The sequence below is a fragment of the Thermobia domestica genome, chromosome 12 (assembly GCF_964235325.1).
Source record: "Thermobia domestica chromosome 12, izTheDome1.hap1.1, whole genome shotgun sequence".
NCBI lineage: Eukaryota > Metazoa > Arthropoda > Insecta > Zygentoma > Lepismatidae > Thermobia > Thermobia domestica.
The window spans coordinates 217,740,658-217,756,303 of record NC_137465.1 but is presented as its reverse complement, the minus strand read 5'-3'; the positions used below and the strand labels follow the sequence as shown (position 1 = coordinate 217,756,303).

The window sequence follows — 15,646 nt, the reverse complement described above, 5'->3', positions numbered from 1 at the left end:
TTGTAAGTGATTGTTGTTATTGGAAGTCCATGCGTAGAGATATCAGCAATTATTTGCGTGACTGTGTTGTTTGTAAACGTACGAAAGTTGAAACTTCGCCACCAGCTAGACCTTTACAAACTGTGGCTGTAAAGAATGTAAGAGACATGGTCTCGATCGATTTGTTAGGACCTTATCCACCTTCTCATACTGGAAATAAATTTGCATTGTCAATTTTAGATGTATTTAGTAGATATTACACAATGTTCCCAATCAGAAATGCAACGACTAAATGTGTTTTGAGATGTTTAGAATATTACTATTTTGTAACAATGGGAATTCCGAAATCCATACTAGTAGACAATGGTGGATGTTTTGTATCAGCAAAATTTAAATCTAAAATGGAAGAATATGGTATTAAAATTCACTATGTAACTCCTTACCATCCAAAGAGCTCAATTGTAGAACGTGTCCATAGAGAGACGAACAGATTGTTCAAATTGTTGTGTAACGAAGAACATACTTCTTGGGAAAGATACATACCTCAGATTGTCATTTTGTTAAATTATTCTGTGTGTAGTAGTTTAGGTGTCAGCCCTGCTAGTCTTCATTTGAATGTAAAAGCAAATTATTCTGTGTTGAAGCATTTTGGCATTGTAACAAACGAAAGCTATGATGAAAGTGAACCTGTAAATTGGGAAAATAAACTCATAATGGCTGACTACCGTAGAAGTGAAAAAGTTAGAAAAAGAAACGAGAAATATAATGCGTCCCAAGAAAGAAAATACAAAATAAAAGAAAACGATTTGGTATTTTTGTTGCAATCGCATTTGAGTTCGGCAGTAGACAAAAAAATCCGCAAGTTTTTCATGCTTTACAAAGGTCCACTGTTTTGTAAAAATAAAATTTCAGACAAAGTTTTTGAGCTTGTAGATCCTTTAACTGGAGAATCTTGTGGTGTACATTCTATTGATCGTATGAGAGTGTGGAGACCCACTCAAAAAACTAGGAACATCTGGTTAGAATTAGCTAAGAAACATATTCATGAAAAAGAATTTGATTCTTTAAGAGAAAATAGTGAAAAAACCGATTCTTGTGAGCCAGAAACTTTAGTAAATGTAAATTCTTTGAATATAACGAAAGTTAGTTTGTCTGTTTTCAACGAGAGCGAAAGTAATAAGTTTAATGTTCAGTTGTTGTTGAAAGAACTATTGAAATGTGATGCATATTTGCAATATTTAAACGACAAGCTAGATTGTCGATATCGTACTCTTGTGTTAGCTTTAAATCATTTGCTGAATCCTAAGCTAAACAGACGTGACATGTAAAAAAAAAAAAAAAAAAAAAAAAAACTCATTTACATGAATAATGTATTGTCTTGTTGATGCTTTGTGATAAGTCGTCAAGGCTAACTGTAGAATTTTAAAACACCTTATGTACGAGGTGAATTGTATAGCATTAATGTGTTAGTAAGAATATAAACGATGATATGCTCTGATGTAGTCAGAGTAAAAATAAGTTTTTATGTGTCAGTGGAACACTGTGACACGAGAAATGAATTATGAATGGCAACCTCCCCCCCCCCTTTCATTTATTTTTAACCTTTGGGTACATTTTTCTATGTTGTTTTATATTCCTACCTCACTAGAAGGTCTTGTTGCCATTCCAAAGGGGTGGGATAATAATATAAATGTATAATGGGGAAGGGAGACTTAAAAACTTAAGTGGATAGGCGCTTATTAGCGTAAAAGTGTGGCAGACTTACTTCTATCTGGCCTCACTCTTATTGTTACAGTACAATAGAGTGGTAATAAATTTGTTTCATGTAGTTATTTGTTTAAATGATGTGTAATCTTTGTATTTGTGAATAACAATTTTGTTTTCGTAACTTTTTGTCAGAATGGCTTGAGAAACGCAAGTATGTTTTGTCATTTATGCAATTTAAATATCATGTGTGTAGAATAAGTTTGTTCATTTACTTTCGTGAAATATTGAAGTATATTATTCAAATAATATTTGTTTTATCTGTTTGTTGAAAAGTTGAGTTGTCCATGATAATTATTTGTTCGTGTTCTATAGTTTTCGTATAATATCGTAAAGTAAGTAATGTGAATATTTTACTTCTAAATAATGCCATGATTTCATATAATGTTTGTGTTAATTTTTAATGGTAAGAGCGCATATAGCAATATAATAATTTGCATATTAAAGGTATATCATGAGAATTATTTGAATGTTAATTGTGTCATGCACTTATAAATGTTTAATTTAGTAGCAGTGCCGAATGTAAAAAAAAAAAAAAAAAAAAAAAAGAATTTTAAAGACTTTACATATTAAAGCCCCATGAAACTATTATGTAAGAGTATAAATGCCCCACGCGTTTGTCGTTTTTCTACGTTAAATGAAACTTAATGAAACTTTTTCATCTGATGAAGTGTAACTCGACGAAAGTTCTTATAAACTTCATTGTGAACTAATGCTCGTCTTCACTTTGGAACAGTGGTGAGTGTTGAAGTGGAATTACAGTCAGGGTTCTTGAACGTTTACCATTATCCAATGGCGCACGTACATTCCTTTCGACCGCCAATGTAACTGTACCAAAATTCTGCTTATAATATTTTTCGTATAAACGCAAATTCTGCGTTAGAGCGTGATGTGACGTTCGTCTGAATTCGTACACTTTGTGCAGTGTATGCTTCTTGTTGATTGTGCTGCCGCCTAGTGGTGTTAAAAGACAGGATAGAAGAAGAGGAAGAAGAAAGTTATGAGAGGACAACTAGTTTTTCGTCGTGTTGTGTTGGTGTGTGTGAATATGAGTGACTCAGCTATTTTGCTGATCACTACAATATCTCGTCCTCAAACGTTTTTTTTTAAGTGGAATATTAGTTACCTTGTAATCTAGATATCTATCACTGTCTTCAAATATGTAGAAATTATTAACGAAAACAGTATTATTAACTTGAACATTTTGGCAATTCTTATGCTACTCATTATCTAAAAAAAAAATTAGCCCCAAGTGGTATTTTATAACAACGAGGGGGCGTGTTGGAGACTAAAAAGAGAGCACAAAGGACTTGGAAGGTGGTACAAAAACGCAACGGACATGTAGTAAACGACCAACACAAAAATATCCCAAAACTGGTCAACTCCTGATCAAAACCACGACATAATGTCATCATTGTGTTCACTTGCAATAACCGTCTACTAAATTCTCAATATTGGAAGAAAGAACGATCTTGGTCAGTGGATTCGACGGATATATAGTGTTCCAACCTAAAATGTGATCACGTCTTTCACCAAGCCATGGCGGACAATATAACGAAGTGAGTAATAAAGTGCACTTACAAACTCATTACGTAAACGGGGCGAATAATATAAGGGAAAGTTTGTTTATCTCAGGTACGTTTATTCATTTTAAATAAATGGCACAATAAGATATAAATTTGTCAGTTTTTCTTTTACAGATTGCATGACGTAATAAGAAAGTGATTGTTGGATAACCTGTGTACAGTTCTTGAAAGTAGGTGATGCTCTCGTCTATTTTCGCAATGCACATTAGATCTTCGCCCAGGTGGTTCCCGTCCGAATCTGGACCGTAACGGTGAGGTGTATCGCACCTTCCTCAAACGATCGTCGTGGGGACGAACTTTCCGTACCCGTGAATAAAATAGTGCAAAGCTGTATTATTGGCGGGCAGGGAGTAGGGAGTTCTTCACGGAGGCCGGTTTAGGATGGTGTGCACTCCGCAGCGCAATGCTGCTAGAACCCCGGAACCACAATAGAACGACTGAGCCCTTCACTGGGACCAAAGTCTCAATTGAAAAGGTACACGGATCGAACCCTTCACCGTAACACAGGTAGATTTAGTTTCTTTATTATTTGTTCTTAATGTGTTTTTACTTACATCTTAAACTCTGAAAAGCCGAAGCAAATAAACCCATAAACTAGAATGTTATACTTGATTAATGTAGGGGTGTATCCCTACTTTTGGGCCACCCTGTATATACAGATCTGTGAAAAACCCGACAAATTTCCCATACGTGTTCAAGACGTCAACACAAGAAAAAGTTATCAGTAACTTTGGTCGGACACGCCTAATTATGGATATGTGGCCTAAGGTAATTAGTGGAATTGGGACCCTATGACCGTTATAGCCATTGTTTCAGGCGTGAAAAGTATTACGGCACGAAATATTCAAACTGATTTTACTTATTCAACTATCTGTATTCTAAATTCTCCACTATTCCCCATGAGACTGTACTTTTGGGACACCCTGTGTATATGTTCTATTTAATTTACTTCCAAATACACACTACAGGTCCAATTATCTCTGAAATCACTAGCAATCAACAATAATAACAAAAATATGAAGGGAAGTTGGTCAGTGACTATTTTTACGCTACCAGCACGACATTCGTTTGGTGGAACTAAAAAAAAGAAAAATCTCAGACAGGATAGTTGGCAACCAGATTCGAACTCGGGACTTCCCTATATTGATTAACAAGAACTCTAATTAGTACCTTACGCGTACTTGGAAAACTGCATGCACATTGTCTTTTCTTGTTCTTGTATTCTGCCCGGAGGCATGCCCAAGTCCATTTATCTTTCAAAGAGTATACTTACAACTGGGAATTAGAGAGCTAGAGTGAAGGGATAATTTTGAGTATTAACATTAGGACTACCACAATGCGAGATTTTGGTAATTATGACGTCATTACTTACATATTAAATTTGTCTTTCACAGCCCCCTTCGAACAAGAACAGGCCGGCGTAGTCTACAAGAGGTGAGAAAGACTTAACACTTGCATGACCTTGTCACAGACAAGAACTGATACGATCACCATCACGGTCCATTTGCTGACAGAGGCTGTACCCTATCCCGTAATTAGTATTGAGACGAGAAATAAAGTTTTCTCGTCTAGCCTCGTAATTTTTGTCAAAGTCTCGTCTCGTTTTGATTCTACAAGAATTCTCTCCTTTTGTAAATTTTGTACAAAATTTATGCTCCAGTTCTTTTCTCAATTTAATCTAAAAGTTATCAGAATCCTTTCGTATCACGAGATGTCCACAAAAGATGTGATATACCAACATTTAATCTACATTTATTATTGTAGGATATTGTGTAATGACGTGGTATCGTTAAACGTTGGCAAATGTGTTTCATTGTGTTCGTACAATCACTATATCAATTTATAGTTTACTTTTACTATGAATCATGTTAACACTAAAGTAGTATTTGAGATCTAAGACTGGTGAACTAGTGTTGCTCACGAGACTAGAAATGTCTAATCTCGTCTCGTTTCGTTACCAATAATAGCCACTATCGATGAGAATAGGATAGGAGAGTAAGTAATACCATCCCTCCCGGGAAACGAATTTTATCCCCTTTGCTTGATAATGGATATCTTACCAATATACTACCGTTGTTGTAAACATTCAGCTGTAAATGTCTAGTAGTATTCCTCAATAAATGGTACTTGATACAGATTGAATTACACTTTTAAAAATTTCTATAATATAAAAAGAGTAATGTGATGTAATAGTGTTATTATAAGCATATAACTATTAAAATGGTACTCCTAAAATTCTGATTTAAAGACATTGGAAAGATGCTTGGTTCTGAATTTCTCTACTTCTTACGAAGTTAAACCCACAAAGTATATCTTGAAAACGAAAACTAGCATATAAACTGAATTATGTAAAGACTATTATTATTATTATTATTATTATTATTATTATTATTATTATTATTATTATTATTATTATTATTATTATTATTATTATTAAGATCAATAGAAAATAAATATTTGTATCAATATTATTTCTCTTACTTGGTTATTTGAATAACAATTAACTTCTTTCAATGCCTATTTTAAGTTTTTATTTAAGTGTCTTAAAGAATTCTGTTCTATTGATAATATAGGCAGAGTTCGTATCACTTTTCATGTCGAAGACTAATTTTAACCTTAAAAATACAGCATTTTAAATGTCTTTTTCTAAAGTTTCTCATAAAGACATTTTGTTTCTTTGTCTTGCAGTACGATCAGGAAGCAAATCCAGTGTGAGGACTTCCGTTCTACACAGTTCATCTGGTGTAAGCTCTGGACTGAATTCAGGCTCTGCTTCGGGAAGTGACTCTCCTAGCACTGAAGAGAAAGGGGATTCACCCATCAGTACTCCGACACCCACACCATCCCACATCCCTATGCGTCCCAGGCAGCTGAAGCACAAAAAGGAATTGCAGAAACTTAACTCTGGAGGTGAGCCCAACACATTTTTATGTCATACTTACAATCCATTCATACGCAAATGTTCCTAGTTACATGCCCAGTTATTTGAAAAAGTTTTTCAGTTACATGTTCACTTATTTGGATAATTGTCTACTTATATGTTTACTAAGTTCAAAAACCTTATATCTTCGCTTATTTGAATAGGTTTGTGGTGACGTCGACTTATTTGAAATTTTTTAGTTTTGTCCACTAAAAACAAGGAATTCTTGTTATTATTCAGTTCAAAATTGTTGGTTGTCGCGAATTCTATCGAGGAATTTGAAGCTTAAAATATATAAAACGATAATCATGCCTGTTGTGCTGTGTGGTTGCAAAACATGGTCGCTTACTTTGAGGGAAGATCGTAGACTAAAATTATTTGAGAACAAGATCCTGAGACAAATGAATATTCGGATCTAAGAGAAACGGGAATAAGGAATGGCGAAAACTTCATAACGAGAAACTACATAATTCATACCGTTTACCAAACATTGTTAGGGTCATCTAACCTAGGAGGCTCAGGTAAGCAGATCATGTAGTTACAATGGAAGAAAGTAGGAATGCTTTCAAAGTCTTAACTGGAAATCCAATCGGGATAAAACTATTAGGAAGGCTTTGGTGGAGATGAGATAACAATATTAAGACGAATCTCGCAGAAATATGAATACAAAGTAGAATCTGGATCCAGTTCGTTAAGGACAGAAGTCAATGGAGAGCTTTTGTGAACGCGGCATCGTACCTCCGGGTTCCATAAGCCATAGAGTTGGTTAGTTAGTTATATTGACTATAAAATAAAATGAATAGTTAGTTATATTGACTATTAAAACTATGAAATTTATCTTGAAGAAGTCAATAGTTGCATGTCCTCTTATTTGAAGGTCATAGTTACATGTTCACTTATTCGAAGAAGTTGGTAGTTAAATGTTTATTTATAGATCATTGTTACGTATCTACTTATTTGAAGAATTTCATAATGACATGTTTATTGATTCAAAGAAGTTTATCCTGATATGTCTACTTATTTTAAGTAGTTCATATTTATGTGTTCACTGATTTGAAAAAAGTTTATAGTTACTTATCTACTTATTTGAAGATGTTCATAGTTGCATGTCTACCTATTTGAAGAAGTTCGTAGTTACTTGTTCACTTATTCGAAGAAGTTCATAGTTAAGAGCCTGACTTACTAAAAATAATATACAAAATTTACCATTTTTCTTTTGCTTGGTTTTCATAAGTGAAAGGAGATAATAAAATGCAACTTACCACAATCATAGATAATGTTATTCTACAACAGAAAATATGAACCTGAAGAATTTTCAGTGTTGCCATCCATAGAAATTTCTATGTTGCCAGAATAACATTTCCCCCAAAATCTAAGTTAAGGCAGCGACTACAGGAATGAACTCAACTGTATTTGATTACGTACATTTGTTGTTTTTTGTTATTGTTCATGTTTATTTAAAACTAACATGATTTTAGTTTCAGGTTCATCATCTTCGTCCGGCACAATGCCATGTTGTCAGAGCTGCAGGCCTCGTGCTTCTCTCCAAACATTGCCTCCTAGCAATGACCAGGAGGTGAGCATACTGCGAGCGGAGATTGAGAATCTCCGAGCCGAGTTGTCTCGTGCCAAGAATTCTGTTGTCAATTTACAAGAAACTGAGAAGAGGCTTAAAGAAAGGTAAGTATAAAATATCTAAGAGTTTATCTAAAGTTACGTACAGATCTGGGGACACTGAAATCAACGTAGAATTATTTTCTTCAAGATCCAATCTATGGTAATATTTGACTACATAAAATGTCGTTACTCTACTGAGATTTTTATTACACCTTAAATATATATGTCAGTTTAGATTTTATAGCAAACTACAGTTCTGACTTTTCCATTTATTTATATTTTACTGTGAATGTTGGAAATACAATAATTATCACTGTTTTGGATTGAAGAATAATAAAAATAGCCCTTTGTACTAGCAACCTAGCATAACTTTTTCTCTCTTTGGGTATATAAGGCTAATTAACAAAACATGCCGACTGACATGGTCAATCAGACTAAGCAGGCCTGTATTTATGCACGAGCCCCATGGACTAGGGCCTAGGGCGGAAAATTTCTAGGGGCGCCATATTTAAAAATCGAGATTAAACTGTGGAATGTGAAAAATAGACTGTCTACGAGTGAGAAATTAAGAGAGATCTACACTGAAAACAATATTGGTACCACAACTCAATCGAGTTTTGTTGTTGCGATGCTTCTGGTGCTAGGGACTGACGCTACTGATTATTGGTTGCAGCATAATCCGTGCATTTGGTTCTCTACACTCACCTCCGTTACTAGTGGCTCAAAACAAGTGGACGTGGCCATATTGTTTAGGCCTATACTGATACAAACAAATAAGGGGAGAAGGGGCGCAATATTTTCCTGGGCCTTATGGGAGAGAGGCAAAATTTGGAGAACCCAGGGGCATAAAATACCTAAATATGGGCCTTAAAAAGTAGACATGTGGTTGTTGACTCGCTGGTTGAAATCTCACTCAGGTCAAAGGGACTTCAATCAATAATTTCATTATGATTATTCATTTGTCATTATCTTTCTTAGCCTGAAGGGTAAAACCATGAAATATAAAACTAAAAAAATATATATTTATACCGGTATAATACGATACAATTAAGAAAACAATTTATTTCCGACAACGTTTATTTATCAATACAAAACAGTGCATATGGACACTAGTAACAAAGTTCTGGTAATTATTACATTTTCAGCTTTCATAGTGCAAGAAATTATACCTCTTTGATCTAGTTCACTGCCTCTATACGTTGACCACATGCACAACATACACACAATAATATACCAACTCCTCTAAATTGACCGCCTCTGTAAATTGTACCTTGACCACTTGGAATGTGACACGTAATATTATTATTTTTGTCCCTATTATTTGAACAGTTGAGCTCACTCTGTACCAAGGCATAACTGAAGGGAAAAAGGGGAAAAAACGGATAAGCAATGAAAGAAATGAGAACACAAGTAAGTGGACTAGCCCGCAACGCGTTTTAATATGAAAAAGATCTGGGTACTTTAAAATTACCAGTAAAAGAGATCAACCATTTTCCCTCTTTTCTTCTTTGTAAGTTAACTTAAAATTTTATTGGTAACTTTTCGACCCCTTTTTCTGAAACCCTTTTCATAGGAAACTCTTTAGAAACCAAGTTGATTGTAAGCGAAATGCAAAGTTATTTTCAAATTTTGTTCCTTAACAACCAGGCTCAAGCAACCTGCATGAAACATACTTATAATGAAACAAGGAAAAAGTCTTTCCCTACACATCATAATACTTACAGAAGTAGTATTTTTCTTTATTCACTTATTTCTTCAAAAAAAGCTAAATATTTAATTACAAATTTTGGCGACCATTGTTGTCTGTCATAGGCGACCATTGTTGTCTGTCATATTACAGGAAAACGTTTATTGAAATATTCATGACTCTTGGCAAAAAAAAAAAAAAAAAAGTCAAGCTCCGTGATAACTTATTTTTGAAATTACTTGTAAATACTAATAGAAATTGTACACCTGTAATAGAAATTAGATGCACTTCAAATAGAGTCATACACAGCACACCATCTTCGTAAACTAAAATTGCTCATAATGTACTAAACATTGGTAACTGATTCATGTGAAACTGAAACAATTCATTCTTTTGGCATAAAGTATAATTATTCGCCTTCTTGCAATGGCCATACTGATTCTACAAACATGCTACAACAGAGTTTCCTAATTTCAAACTTCTAAATTGATATATCTTCTCTTGCAATAATTAACAGTAATTCAAAGCCGATACATAATTCAAAATTTAAACAGGTATTCAGTTCTTTATATTCAAATTAAAACTCCCATATTTTTAATTTTAAAATAATAGAGTTACGTCTTGCCCATATTTGCCAACCCTACAATATCCCTCCCCCTCTTTTAATTCTTTTTATCTGTCTTTCTTCTTTCTCTTCTCCGCGGAACTCTGTTTCCGAAGGTCTCCACTTTAGAACTACCATTCAAGATATCCCCTTTTTGACTTAGTTTTACATTATCAACATTCGGATTGTCCTCGTTTCTTCCAACAGTTTTTTTTTATCTGTCTGCTCTCTGATTTGTTTTCATGTCAAGTTATCAATATTTCCAACATCTTGCAAATCTAAACCTTGATGATATTTCCACTACTACTCTGCTTCTTCTTCTAATACACATTTCTTCTGCTATATTATGTCTTTTCTTCAGAATTTGTTCTTGTGCATATTTGTGTTTACTTTCTACTTTCTCCCCCTCCCAGAGTCGGATCTAGAAGGTAAAAACTGGGGCGGGGGTCAACCAGAACCCAGACTATGATAGGTATATCATGAGTTTACTATAAACTTTCAAAAATATAGAAACAATAGCTTCAATTATTTTTGTCACTCAAAAGACTAGGGGATATAGCCCCCGGCCCTGGGTTAGATCCACTACTGTCTCTCTCTTTTCAACATGCAAAAGATACGTATCAGAACAACCGCTCTCTACGCTGGTAAGTTTGTTATACAGTCTCTTAGGTAGTGGTCAACTTACAGAGGTTCTATGTACGACATGTGAATAATTTCGTGAATAAGTAAATACGAATATTTTATTAAAGTTTCTAGTAAGTAATTCCCGTCTGGAATGTGTGAAGGTGTACTTTTAGCTAATTCGGATCATTGTTAAGTTACACATGTCCATGATTGTCTTTGGAACAATGATGGAAGCTAAACATTTTACATATTAAGTCTTAGTATTGATAATTGGAGTCTATATATGAATTGTCACTGAGATTATTATGATTCTTTTTTTATTTTTACACTTTTAGTTTGAATGTTTGGCACTATTGGTATATATATATATATATATATATATATATATATATATATATATATATATATATATATAGAGAGAGAGAGAGAGAGAGAGAGAATAATACCAGCTACAATATTTATAACGTTAGCTTTAATAATGTTAAAAGTTTTGAGGTGATTCGAACTTAAAGAAAGTACAAATACCTTGATGAATATATATTTTACGTATAAAATTATATGCACCTCATATGATTTATAAGTAAATCAGATGTATTTTATATATTAATGAAAAGAGGAAACAACGGATTTAAACTTTTTTTACACACTAAATTCTCTATAGGTGTGAATTCAATAACTTACAAAGAATGAGAAAGTGATCTGTCTGGACCGAGACTCGAACCCGGGACCTCCGGCATACCGTGGCGATGCGTTAACCACTACGCCACCCAGTCCACTTTCCAGAACAGCCAAACACTCTCTCACTCCTGCAGTCGGCGCTCTCCTTTAGACCACATGGCTTGTACCACAGCCTAAGCTGCTGTGCTTGGACAATCCAGTTGAGAACACCTTTTGACGGTTGTGATTTCATATGTGATCTCAGGTTCGAGTCCCAGTCCAGTCAGATCACTTTTTCTCACTCTTTATAAGTTATCAGATATATTTTACTTCACTTAAAAAATGAAAATAGTGTTCTCCAATATGAATCAAAATAAACTTAAGCTCTTTTTACTAGTCAGTGACATTTGTATACGTATGTTAGGAGCATTCATTTACCTTTAATATCAATATTAACAATTTCATATATTTATTCAATGAAATAATTTTTCTTCTTTTCAGTTTTCGAGGTTTTTGGAGGTCACTTTTCACCTTAGATTGCTTTCACAAGTTTAGAATAAATAACGATCTAGATTTTTCTTCTTTTTCTTACCAGGATCAAAAAATTCTGTTTCATTAATGTGTACGCATTAATGAAAGTAACCTTAACTCGTATGGAGGTTTTTCCTTTATTATTGTTAACTTTAACCATTGACTTTGTGTAATCTTATTGTGAGTAAATTTTATTTCTTTTTATAAAATCTCTTCTTGCTTCACAAATTCATAGTAGCCAGGTTGCAATAAGAAAGTGCAGCAAATAGAAACATGATATTTATATCAAGATAGATGAAAATGAATGAAAATAAAGGTAATAACATCTTACTTTTTAAAAACGTTATATAAACAGCCAGTGGCGTATTTACGATTTTGTTTCTGGGGGCTTTGCTAAGTTGATTCCTGGAAATGTAAAAATTCTGCGAGGGGGTACTTAAGCAACGAAGCCCCCTCTGTAAATACGCCACTGTGAAGGGCAAGGTTCGGAAAATGGAGGAAGTTAAGAAAGCTAAAAAAAGAGTTTATTTATAATTGTGACAAATACGAGAAGCAGTAAAATTATTGAGGAAGCTCGGATAACATAAGTGCTTAAATTTTTGTAAATACATTTCATTTGTTGATTTCAAGTGACACGATCGTAAGTGTTCAAATTAAACTTCTTCATTAATATACAGGGTGTTTCAAAAAGAATGATCTTATTTTAAAAGTCCATATGTATTGATAAAAACATACTACATACATGGGATAAATTACAAAATGCAAAATCTTCAAGCTTTAGCTATGCTATTAAAAATACTCTATATGTCCACCAGCTGCAGCAGAACAACATCTAGACGATAGCTAAATTCAACGAGGGCACAAAAAACGTTAACTTTAGGTGAGTTCTTTAGTGCTCAGTAATATCATGAGGGTTCTGGCGTTCCTATATCGGTTATATCGGTTTCAATCCAAAACGCCGACGAAAAGCCCGCTGGACCGAAATCACTAACTCAGTCTTTGCAAACTACAGCATAGAAAACGCCTTCTGTTGAGCGATGCTGCTTCTGATTGACTGCAAACTGAGAAAACTCATTGACTGACATCTAACGGTGATTTCCTGAAACTCTAGATCACGCCCATTCAAACAACACTCATTTCTTTGCCGGCATGTCTCATGTTCCATAATTATTGCCGTCCAAAAGTAGGTCATTCTTTTTGATACACGGTGTACAATCCTGTTTTTTTTTTCCTGGTTGCTTTCGCGCATTCTTTTTACCTTAATATATAAGATAAAAGTGATTATATCATCATCAGCATAATTATAAGGTTCTTTCAAAAATTGAACACCAGGTAAGTTGTTATATCTTTTCTCTAAAACGCTTCGTGAGATATCGTAAGACATTTCTGAGCAATTTGTATAGGTAAAATTGCATATAAAATTAATAATATACCGAATTAATATTTAATATTTCAAGAAACATAATTATAAAATTTTTATTTAAAATTATTATAGTATTTAGCTTTCCACGAAGAAGTCTTTGTAAACAACCAGTAAAACCACTAAAAATTACGAAATATTCAATAAAATTGATGGCGTTTATTGAAATATGTCATACCGAAATTAGTGTATTTGTTACAATTTAGTACGTTAGTGCAAAATCTTATAACCAATAACATAAGCTATATTTACTAGAAGAAAATGTACTCCATAGTTAAAAATCACAAAAATGAAAATAAATTTGCATCTAAATTTTTACAATTCACCACAATAATGATGTGTGTTGCAATGAACAAGTGAATATATTTTCCCCCCAACTTTAATATGGAATATATTTTATCAGTTTTGAAGAACTGTGTATAAACCAACTCATGCAGTGGTCTTAACGGTGCTGAAGAGTCTGCGCCATCTTTGTGTTTTAGCTCATTGATTCATATGGGAACTATTTTTCTGTTTTCTTTGGAGTAAACTGAAATTTTATTGATTAGACTTTACTGGTTTCTCCTTTAAATTGTTTTAAATGCTTCTTACTTCGTGAAAATTAAAGTTTGTTGAACACAATCTTAATACTTTAGTAATCGAGCATATTTAAAGTAAGATTAAATTTATGTGCAACACAAATTCATTTTGAAAAAGAAAAGAACATTTAACTAGACTTGAAAAAGTAATCAGCAAAATTTTATCGTTATAATTCAACTTTATTGATAGAAAATGTAAAAACAATTCCAAATATCGGAATTTCTCAACCTGGAGTCGCGCCCCTTATGAGGTCGCGAGAGGGTTCATTCGGGATGTGAAGATAAGCGGAAGAGATAAATATAAATAGAATCTAATACCGGAAAATATTTTTAAATATTATTTTGAATTTTGTCCTGATAGGTATATTTTTATTTTTATACATACTGTTAAAAACAAAAACAAAAAAAAAAAGTTTATAAACATTTTGAAAAGGTGATGAGTTGTTTAAAAATCAATTTAAATGAACGAGGTACTATATGAAACTAATGAGAACTGCATATTGAAATACCAGAAAAATACAAATACAACAAAACCTGCATATTGAAATACAATTAAAATTGAAAACTAATGAGATGGTGTGATTTCACTAGTGGGGCAATGTCCGGTTCAATCTTCGTGACGCACATTATCAAGTCATTTAAAATACTCAATATTTTTTTTTTTTTTTGAACTATCCAAGATTTTTTAAACCAAAATTGGAAACCACTTTATTTTTTTATAATATGATTCAAAATTTAAAGGAGTTATGAAGTTGTAAAATTTTCAAACAGTATGACGAATCGGATTCGATATTTGTAATATGAATGCAAACTTGGTTTTAATTCATTCACTTTTAGGGAAGTTACTGTATTCATTATATACAAGAAATGGATTCTACTATTATAGAAATGGATGCATATCGTGAAATCTACGCAATAGGTATATTCAAAATCTCATACAAGCTTATTACAAACTAGAAATTATAAGGGGAGTCTCTGACAAGAGGATGCGATAAAATAATGGTCGTGATAGGAATTATATAAATCAATATTCTAAAAATAAAGATGGCCAGGGTTGTCAACAGCGTTAATTTATTCTCTTTACTGTTTATAAAGGATTCTTCACCGCGAACAATGCTTTGTTTTCCATTTCATTTTCTAATGCATTACGTTACAGATACTTTGTTTTCTTTTAAATGTAGAAATGTCTTATTGTATGTATGAGTATTTTTACATAATGAGCTATATGTCTATGTTTAATCAATATTTAACGCTAATACTTCCACTTTCAGACTAGCAGCTCAAGCACAGAAGAATTTAGAGCTCAATGGCTGCCATTTTGAAAATGTGGGTATGGGTGAAAAGCGCCCCACTGCTCTTGTGCGGCGATACGGTAATTTGTATGCTCAAGCTCGTGTGGACACTTTAGACGCTTTGGACAATTTGCCAGAGTTAAAGGATGCGGAGGAACTTAAGTCTAAAATTTTGTTTTCAGTTGTTGTGGTGAGTGAGGAATTGAGTCGTCGTTTCTTCTGGCGCTTTCGTAGTTCTTCAGTTGCTTTTCTTTATTTTCTTCTTCCATTTCATTTTCCTTGGTTTATCTGTACCTTTTATTCTTGGTTTCCTTAATGCAAATCTTTATTTATGTAGATATTAATTTCTTAATTACTAAATAGACCTTTAGCATTACTTCTATAAGC

General features: G+C 33.3%; 1 protein-coding gene across 2 annotated transcripts in view; it reads left to right on the top strand.

Moving 5' to 3' along the window:
* LOC145667049 (uncharacterized) overlaps positions 1 to 15,646 on the top strand; it is a 250,428-nt gene that overhangs the window by 214,998 nt on the left and 19,784 nt on the right. The window contains exons 3-5 of one of the 2 annotated variants that reach the window (XM_081734746.1): positions 6,018 to 6,239; positions 7,734 to 7,929; positions 15,239 to 15,449. In XM_081734746.1, coding sequence (XP_081590872.1) covers positions 6,018 to 6,239; positions 7,734 to 7,929; positions 15,239 to 15,449 — 629 coding nt within the window. Of the gene's footprint in view, positions 1 to 6,017; positions 6,240 to 7,727; positions 7,930 to 15,238; positions 15,450 to 15,646 lie in introns of both variants that reach the window. The other variant, XM_081734745.1, reaches the window with a different exon arrangement.